Source organism: Bombina bombina, chromosome 4 (assembly GCF_027579735.1).
Source record: "Bombina bombina isolate aBomBom1 chromosome 4, aBomBom1.pri, whole genome shotgun sequence".
Taxonomy (NCBI): Eukaryota; Metazoa; Chordata; class Amphibia; order Anura; family Bombinatoridae; genus Bombina; species Bombina bombina.
Genome location: NC_069502.1, coordinates 4,937,172 through 4,947,757, shown reverse-complemented (window position 1 = coordinate 4,947,757; position 10,586 = coordinate 4,937,172). Strand labels below are relative to the sequence as shown.

The 10,586-nt window shown below is 36.9% G+C and overlaps 1 protein-coding gene across 1 annotated transcript in view; it reads left to right on the top strand.

Moving 5' to 3' along the window:
• Positions 1-4,017: 4,017 nt before the first annotated feature.
• LOC128655833 (vomeronasal type-2 receptor 26-like) overlaps positions 4,018-10,586 on the top strand; it is a 55,049-nt gene continuing 48,480 nt past the window's right edge. Inside the window, exons 1-4 of the mRNA XM_053709392.1 lie at positions 4,018-4,092; positions 8,047-8,133; positions 8,257-8,826; positions 10,000-10,212. Of these exons, the coding sequence (XP_053565367.1) occupies positions 4,018-4,092; positions 8,047-8,133; positions 8,257-8,826; positions 10,000-10,212 (945 nt within the window). The remainder of the gene's footprint in view (positions 4,093-8,046; positions 8,134-8,256; positions 8,827-9,999; positions 10,213-10,586) is intronic.

The window sequence follows — 10,586 nt, the reverse complement described above, 5'->3', positions numbered from 1 at the left end:
AAAGGCATGTTTTGGTGCAGATGTATATTAAAGGCATGTTTTAGTGCAGATATATATTAAAGGCATGTTTTAGTTCAGATGTATATTAAAAAGTCATGTTTTGGTGCAGATGTATATTAAAAAGGCATGTTTTAGTGCAGATGTATATTAAAAAGGCATGTTTTGGTGCATATGTATATTAAAGGAATGTTTTAGTGCAGATATATATTAAAGGCATGTTTTAGTGCAGATGTATATTATAAGGCATGTTTTAGTGCAGATGTATATTAAAAAGGCATGTTTTGGTGCAGATGTATATTAAAGGCATGTTTTAGTGCAGATGTATATTAAAAAGTCATGTTTTGGTGCAGATGTATATTAAACAGGCATGTTTTGATGCAGATGTATAATAAAAAGGCATGTTTTGGTGCAGATGTATATAAAAAAGTCATGTTTTGGTGCAGATGTATATGAAAAAGGCATGTTTTGGTTCAGATGTATATTAAAAAGGCATGTTTTGGTGCAGATATATATTAAAAAGTCTTGTTTTGGTGCAGATGTATATTAAAAAAGCATGTTTTAGTGCAGATGTATATTTAAAAGTCATGTTTTGGTGCAGATGTATATTAAAAAGGCATGTTTTGGTGCAGATGTATATTAAAAAGTCATGTTTTGGTTCAGATGTATATTAAAAAGGCATGTTTTGGTGCAGATGTATATTAAAAAGTCATGTTTTGGTGCAGATGTATATTAAAAAGGCATGTTTTGGTTCAGATGTATATTTAAAAGGCATGTTTTAGTGCAGATGTATATTAAAAATTCATGTTTTGGTGCAGATGTATATTAAAAAGTCATGTTTTGGTGCAGATGTATATTAAAAAGACATGTTTTAGGGCAGATGTATATTAAAAAGGCATGTTTTAGTGCAGATGTATATAAAAAAGGCATGTTTTGGTGCAGATGTATATTAAAAAGGCATGTTTTGGTGCAGATGTATATTAAAAAGGCATGTTTTGGTGCAGATGTATATTAAAAAGGCATGTTTTAGTGCAGATGTATATAAAAAAGGCATGTTTTGGTGCAGATGTATATTAAAAAGGCATGTTTTAGTGCAGATGTAGATTAAAATTGTTGGTGACTATATTCAGCAGCTTAATTAACTGTTAATATTACTGCTGATAAAGCTGGCAACAGTTAATACAGCTGCTGATTAAAGTCATCAATGTAAAGCCATTGTATAAATTGGCACAAAATGTGTGTTTACTTTTGTTATGCATTTTGTACTTAACATGTTATGCATTTTGTACTTAACATGTTATGCATTTTGTACTTAACATAGCAATTGTTCAGTTTGTCAAAAAGTATAAGAGATTGAAAGAATTAAACAGCTCTATCTTTTTATGTAATATATTAGTACCAAAAGAACTGAAATAAGGGGGCAGTCTGCAGAGGCTTAGATACAAGGTAATCACAGAAGTAAAAAGTGTATTTATATAACTGACAGAAATCCACCTGCAAGCGCTCCGAGCTCCGTCGCTGCCCCCACTCGTCATACCATGTTTCATCACGCTGCGTGCTTTGTGCACTGGAAAATGTTTCCCCACGGGAACTGTATCCTCACTTTAAAAGGTGCCCAGGAACAACAGAGACCTCATCAATGTCTCTAGAAAAGATACGTAAACAACTTCAGTTTCCTCGCACTCAAATAAGTGAACTTCAGTATAAAAGCAGTAAATCACTTTTATTCAAATTTAAAAGCACCTTGAATGAATGTTTTGATGCAGATGTATATTAAAAAGGCATGTTTTAGTGCAGATGTATATTAAAAAGGCATGTTTTAGTGCAGATGTATATTAAAAAGGCATGTTTTAGTGCAGATGTATATTAAAAAGGCATGTTTTGGTGCAGATGTATATTAAAAAGTCATGTTTTAGTGCAGATGTATATTAAAAAGGCATGTTTTAGTGCAGATGTATATTAAAAAGGCATGTTTTAGTGCAGATGTATATTAAAAAGGCATGTTTTGGTGCAGATGTATATTAAAAAGGCATGTTTTAGTGCAGATGAATATTAAAAAGTCATGTTTTGGTGCAGATGTATATTAAAAAGGCATGTTTTGGTGCAGATGTATATGAATGAAAAAATAAAGCCAAACGCATTTCGCTATACAACATAACTTCTTCCAGGTAACTTCAGGATAAATGGATTCTTACAGGTTTTGTGGATGTTTGTGCACATTTACATACAATTTTTCAATTGTTCATTATTTCTACTACATGTCAATAAATGCATATAGAGGCACTAAACATATCACATTTATGCAAATGGGCGGTATGAAAAGCTAAATAAATATTTGTTTGTTCTCAATACTCAAAACCATTGCATTTTTATTTATATTGAAAGACCCTTGGAGATACATTCTTTATTCAGTGAACAATTTCACATCCCATTCTGAAATTAAACCTAAAGGGACTCTTGTGCCCAGGTGAAAAATCCAGAAAACCTCTCATTTTCTCAGGGATTTCACTCTCTCCCCTCCTCTGGGGTGTCTCTTAATATGTTCTATACCCCGAAGTTTTAACAGAGAGCTGTCAGAGTTATGATACCTATGAAAATGTGTGGCGATGGGAGTTGTGGACTCAAGATCATCTATAGCTCTTAGATGTTCGAAAAACGATCCTTCAAAGGGCCTAGTAATTAAACCTACATATTTATATATGGTATATAACATATTTTGTGTTGCAATTGATGTACTGTCTAATGCAATATGTTTTCTGCTCATCCTGTGTAGTGAACTGATCACCTAACTTAAGATAAGAACAGGTTTTACAATGTCTACTTCCACATCTAAAAAAACCTGATTTGTTAGACAACCAGTGAGAGGTTTTCTGTATTTTTCATCTGGGCACAAGAGTCCCTTTAGGGTTAAATTCAGAATGGGATGTGAAATTGTTCACTGAATAAAGAATGTATCTCCAAGGGTCTTTCAATATAAATAAAATTTCAATGTGTATTTGTAATTTTTGGAAGTGAGATTATGTAATTGCACCAATTTGTCTCCATAATGTTATTGGTTATTTTATGAGTTTTGAGATCAAACAAATATTTATTTAGTACAAAATATAACTCAGCACACCTGATTAATGAAAAAGGCTTAACTTTATTAATATGCCTAAATAATTAAACAAATCTATACCCAAAACTCATGCTATTCCAAACACACATCAGTCATACACACACATAAAAAAGTGATTACAACCCAGGCGTCCCTAGGGGAATCAGAAGTATGCTGCCATCTTGATAGAAAAAGGTTTTGAAAGACGTAAAAGTTCCAATGTTTGGTTTAATATTTGTAATCCCAGAAGTAAGGGTATTAGTAAGCAAAGTCAACGTCCATAAATCTCACCTGCTAGATTATTGTATAAAAGCAAATTGAAGCTCTCTATGAACACTTTCGTAGATGTATACAAATAGATCTCAGATTGATCCTGACACTAAAGTCATACTGCATGCAACGCCTCTTGTCAGCGTGTTGTCACATTTACTCCGCACAACAGTCAATAGTAACATAGGTGATGAAAACGAACTACAACTGTGTACAACTGTGTCAGTATGTTAGCATGTTGACGAAAATGTAGCAATTAGTAACAGCATGAGTGTAAATGTAAGGCCAAATACATGTGTTTGCATTGCAAGATGTTCCCAAGGCTATACATACGGCACTCTTGATTTAAATAGCAATGAAATGTCCCACTGTATATGGCTGTCAATGTTGCTTATCAGTATGCTGGTATGTTAGCAAGGTGCAGCAATTAGTTATGTCTACATGCGTGTTAGTATTAAGCCCAATACTTGCGGTTCCAATCTGAGGCACTTCCAAACTTTGTGCATACGTCACTCCCAACTTTAATTCACTTTCGCGGCAGGGTAACTTTGTGACTCTCACACCATGGGCTGAAGGGATCTAGAAGCTAGAGGCTATTTCATCGGGTACAGCATATCAGAGTCTACATATAGCAGATGGATTTTTGTAAAAAGATGAACAGCATAACCAAACAACTCCGACGCGAGTTTCGGGACTCTGCACTTTCTCAAGGAGTATACGTCATGAAGGTAACCACCTCTTCAAATAGGCCTTAGCAAGTTCTTATTGGTTGAATCAGATACTCCTTCCACACACGTGACCGTCATTCATACTTTCCCTGTCAGGGCAATTTGTGGGGGTTTCTGGGTGTTCCATGGATGGAGCTAAGGGGAATTCTGTAAAGAGGGACATATGACTGTCTCAGAGGGACAGAGATCAGAATCAGGGACTGTCCCTCTCAATTAGGGACAGTATGGAGGTTGGCAGCATATGACACTGGAACTGAGCAGAGGAGGGTTATAAAGGGGATATAGGTTTGGTGAGAACACTGTCAGATGACCAAACTTGCAGCACTGTGATTGGTAATATCATGGAGATGGGGTCTTTCCAAATACTTATTCATTATTAAAATAATTTAAAAGGTATACTACAGTCAAATTTTATTTTCATGATTCAGATACAGGGGGTGGCAAATGGGGGGAAAATTGCCAGAAAAAAATCAGGTGTTATTGCATTGTCTTTTTATTATGTACGTGTTAAATATGCAACATAACTATATTTAATGGTCCTTTTCTAAATGTATTTCATAACAAATGCACATATTTAATCAAAACCTCAAAAACTTTTTTTTTTAATAGATTCGTCTTAATTACCAGTTTTAAAGGAATATTAGTCATTTGTGCCTAGGGCAGCTGCACTTAAGGCTCGGTTCCATTGAGTTGTTAAAAATGAAGCCGTAAGCTATCAAAGTTTTCGACAGCTAAAAGTAATTTACTACTCCATTTTAGTACCAGGTTTCCATTGAAATATTGTATAGTGTGTGCAGTCTGTCTTTACGTGTAGGTGTAAGCTAATGTTGTGGTAACACTTCCATCAGATGCTGATTTTCTCGAAAATAGCACCTTAACCATAATCGTAGCTTAAGTTTGTTGCTATGGTAACCCGACCTTAGATTATAAAAATGTATGTTAGCATCCGTAATTGACTAGATAGGGAAAGTCACTGTAGTTGGTTGCAGTGTTAGGAGTTTAGTGGTTTTTGAGCTAGGAAAGTAATTCAGTCACCTAATAAAAAATCAAATTTATTTAAAATTAAGATCAGACTTTTTATTTAAATTATTGTTACATTTATTTATAGATGTAATATTTAGTGCTGACTAGAAATAGGTCTAGTTGGAGTTATGTGCTTGATTATTTAGTTTTAATCTGTACAGTAAGTACATACTGAAATATAAATTAAGAACTTAACCTGAGTCAGCACTAAATATTGCAAATACAAATAAAATTAAAAAGAGAAAAGCTTTCAATGTGCAAGATTACAAGTGTTGCGGTACGCATATAATGCTGAAAAATTGTCCATTGTGCGTGGAATATGCAGGCCTCCCGTATTACAAGTCACGGCCATACGGCTATACTACAAGTATTTTAGCCTTTACGCAACTGTCCATTCTGCACTCAAAAAATGACTTTTGAGAGCAGGATTTTCAATACACCGTATTACAAGTTGTTCGATCAGGCTATAACGCTAGCTTTATAATCTATACCGCAACGATCCATTCTGCAATCTGAGACCAAAAATGTTTCACAAAACCCATAACTAAAATGTTACAAAGTACACTAACACCCATAAACTATACTATTAACCACTAAACCACCATCCCCAGCATCGCAAATACTTTATTAATTGTATTAACCCCTAATCTGCTGATCCCCCACATCCTTAACACCTAAATAAAGTTCTTAACCCCTAAACCGCCATCCCCACACATAGCTACTATTAAACTGAAACTATTAACCCCTAAACTGCCAGCCCCCTTCATCGATAATACTAAACTAAACATATTAACCCCTAAACCGTTGCCCCCCCACATTGCAACTACAATAATAAACCTATTAACCCCAATCCTTCAGCCCCCCATATCACAAAGGCTAAACTAAAGTTTTTGCTTACACCTGCCCTGACATCGTCAACACTAAATAAAACTATTAATCCCCTAAACCGCCGGCCCCCCACATCACCAACTCTAAAATAAAGTATTAACCCCTAAAGCTCCGACCCCTCACATTGCAAAGACTATAATAAACCTAATAACCCCTAAACTGCTGCCCCCCACATCGCAAAGACTAAACTAAACCTATTAACTCCTAAACCGCCGTCCCCCCACATCGCAAATCACTAAATTAAACTATGAACCCCTAAACCTTACTATCCCCTATACTTTAAATTAAATTTACAATATAACTATCTTAAAATAAATAAAAACTTACTGTAAAATAAAAAAACTAAGATTAAACTATAAATAAACCTAACATAAATAAACAAAAAATAAAAAAAATAAGTCTAACCCCCAAATAGGTAATCACTACTCCTGAAGTCCGGCAGAGAAGATCTTCTTTCTGGCGGCGACATCTTCATCCAGCGCAGAGTCCTCTTCTATCTTCCTCCAGCGCAAAGGCGGTGCAGAGCGGAGGTGACCACGGAACACTTTTTTTATTTCACAGGTAAGTTTTTATTTATTTTAAGATAGTTATATGGTAAATTCAATTTAATGTATAGAGGATATTTAGGTGTAGGGGTTAATAGTTTAACTTAGTGATTTGCAATGTGGGGGGCCGGTGGTGTAGGGGTTAATAGGTTTATTATAGTCTTTGCGATGAGGGGTCAGCAGTTTAGGGGTTAATACTTGATTTTAGTGTTGGTGATGTGGAGTTTTATTAAGTGTTGACTATATCAGGGGCGGCGGTTTAGGTGTGAATAGGTTTATTTAGGTGTTAGCGATGCGGGGGACCTGCAATTATGTGGGGGGGCCAACTGTTTAGGTGGTCAATAGTTTTATTTAGTGTTGGCGCTGTTGGGCTCAGCGGTTTAGGGGTTAATAGTTTTATTTAGGTGTTAGCGATGTGGGGGGCAGCGGTTTAGGGGTTAATCACTTTATTTAGTGTCTCCAATGTCGGGGGACGGTGGATTAGGGGTAATTAGACTAGGGGCTCATGTTAGGGGGTTAACATAACTTTCTTTTCCCCATAGACATCAATGGGGATTGAGTAATAGCGATCGCCACTCCGCGATCGCAGGTGTTTGTTTTTTTCTAACACTTGTTCTTCATTGATGGAACATGTATTTTTTTCTGATAATGATGGAAAACACATAATCGGAAACTATCGATAAGCGCTATGGCTTCAAACTACATTTTTTTTTTTTCGTTTTGCAACATCATACAAAACCATTTACAGTTCAATGGAAAAAAGCCTTTAGTTGGCAGCACTAATAGAAAAACAATACATGGTAATCTCCAGTATAATAAGCAGAAGAAAATCTTGGTGCAACACCTGAAGGACTCCCCTTCCTAGGGTCCTAGTATAGACATCAAATAGAGCACACAGGGGGCACACAGAATAAGGCAACAGCACCTTTATTCTGTGTGCCCCCTGTGCGCTCTACTTTAGTTGGCAGCAAACATTGATGGGGAGCTGTACAACATAAGGCCTTCCCCCACCTATGATATACAACTTTATTATTTATTACAAATCAATTACCCCTGAATGTCTATTGGTGGTGCATGACACTTTCATGTTTGAAAACTCTTGATCTCTGTTTGTGAGAAATATATGAGGCAAAAATGAGATAATATTGGGGGCGTGTCCGTGCAGCGTTCAGAACAGGACGCATTTTCTGTAGGCTCCAAAAGATCTCTCAATAATCCTCTGATTATTGGTGGCTAACAGCAAGAATCAAACATATTACTTGACAACATCACAGATCAGACATCCAGGATCCGAATTCCTTTTATCTGGCTGTTTATATGAAAGTGGAGACTCAGATCGGAGAGAAGGCCTTAGGCGGCAGCCTGCTGACAGGTATCCACCTCCCCCCGGGAAGAGTCGGGTTTTCGTTGCTGCTAGAGAAGTCTAGCTTACTGAGCCTCTTCAACACATATAGCACCAGAAACTAATTCAAGATAAACCCATCTCACCATACTGCAGCCTCTTCAACATCTCTTTGATTACCCTGGTAGAATCAGCTTGCTGTACACTCTAGACAACAAGAAAGAGAAAACGGAAAGGAAAGGGGTAAAAATGGCATCCACCGCAGTAGACATGAGGACTGGCATAACCCTAACATCACTTGATCGCACACTGCTTAAATTAGAAATGCTATTTCAGCGATTAATGTAACTGCTCCATCTGATGCAGAAGCTACCACCGACATTACCGAAGCATCAGATGCCACTACAATTAAAGACCCTGGAGTGCAGCCTACACTTAGGACCCAGGGGGGCCATGCAACCAAGCACACAGTTGACATTGGACTGTTTTCACATGGATCCTCCCAACTTGCCCCTTTACATGCCGGCAATGCAATATGGAGACTACGAAGTGGTGGAGACCGCTACGGGAGAAGGAAACACAAAGAAACAGCTTCACTTACCACCGGACATCCTACCACACAACAAGCCTGTCCTCAACTCCAGCTTGGCACCCGTGCAACTCACCCCTGCAATCCACACCATAAAGACAAAGCATGGTCACACCAACAATAAAGGTACAATGGTAAAAGCATTTAAAACGCCATCCCCACGGGGACCCCTTGACACAGCAAGACCACTTACTTCACCCCTATTGAGGACCGGGACTAGACGGGTGCCCCGGGGTCTTGGGGGAATGCCCTGGAGAGCCGTGACCTCAATGTTCTGGGCAAACAGGACTGTGACCAGATCAATGTTTTCCCCGCAAGTTCCCATAGAGACTTGGAACAATTCCTTTGTACCATTTGACACATCCTGGCACACAAGGGTGTCAAGCATGCCATTAGGTATAGTTCATTGTGCCTAATTATTGCTCAACTATTAAATCCTGAAACAGTGACTGTATTGCCTTAATTGGCCTCTAATTGTTAAGTTCAGTTCCTTTATGTATTTTCACTGTGTTTGATATGCTTAGTCCACAGGCAAGCTATTAGAGCGACTTGCAATATCCCCACACTGTTCACAATATGATAATCACATTTATCAAGGCATTGTTAGGGCTAGAGCCTTATAAGGTGTTTTGTTCTTCTGTGTACAATATCATTAGTCTTTGAATTGCCCAAAACACTTTACTTACAAACATGTCAGTGGCAATCCTTTACCCATTTATAGTTATAAACTACATGTTACATATGGTGGCTCATTCTCCTTTTGCACCGCCTGCGGCCGAGGCGGTGTGGAACAAGCATATGAATAAAGCCTACAGACACGGCTGCTAATTCAGTATGAGGAGCTACCATGTCCATTCAGTGGAGCTCAGTTTCAGCAACCTTTGGGTTGAAGTTACCACTAACATAAGATGCAAAAGATGGGGTTGCAAAGTTTAGTATATCTGAAGGTTAAAATAAATAATTGCCTGTAATGTTAAAGATGTGGTTATACCTCACGTTACTTATTCAAGTTCTGGTTGTTTGTAACATTTTTCTATTGGTATGTTTTTTCCTTTTTGATCTATTCAATTATATCAAGTTTGACTTTATCTTTAAAATATTTATATAGACTGCAATACTCTAATAATCAACTAGCTAACCCCTATAATTTCAGCTTGGACTTCCTTATTTTGCGAGATCCAAAAGAGGTCTTTCCAACTGGGGTACGGAAAGAGCACCCAGCAAGTACAGCTCATACGTCCTGCTTTTGGATTTGAACTGTTGGATATGTGAAATCACAGAAAAAAGGACCTGGTTTATTTATCCGATAAGCAACTCACAGTATATTTTTATGCATCTACATTGTGTTTGACTTGCTGACTTTATATTTGCTGTAAAATATCAAAAACATTTTTCCAATAAAGCTCTTTGAAAATTAAAAAAAAAAAAAAAAAATGAGTGACCTAGTCTAATGTTGACTTGTATGTCCCTTTAAGAACACAAATTACTGAAATGTTCTTCTTTTGATAAATATTTTTCAGTTGCGTCAATATCTGCAGAACGTTCACTTCTCACTTCTCTCTGATACAATCTATTTTGATGAGGTCGGGAGCCGCCCAGGGTATTATGATATTGTCAATTGGATATTCCCTGATGGTCACACCGTGATTGGAAACTTCAATGCTTCTGCACCAGAGAAAGATCAGCTTTTTATCAATACAACAGCATTCCAGTGGAACCAAAAGTTCAGAAAGGTACAGTTATTAGTATATATAGATACAGATATTAAAATAATTAGCAGTTGAAGGTTAATCTGTTTGTCTTCTGCTTTATATGCTAGAGCATTCACAAATCAAATCTATATACTGAAATTGGATTGGTAAATTCCAGCTGAGCTAGAAAATAGGAGAAAAGGGTGTTAATCACAAATATTGGAAACAGAGGTCTAAAGACATATCTAATATAACACGCCTCCAAATATTTCCTGTAAATTCTTAAGGACAGAGAGGTGAGGTTATATGAAATGGCACCTATCAACGTTTTGTGAACTTTATTTTACATTTATATGACTATACTGTACCTTTAAGTAGAAATAAGCTACACTCTAATCCAGCCAACTTTTTTTTTA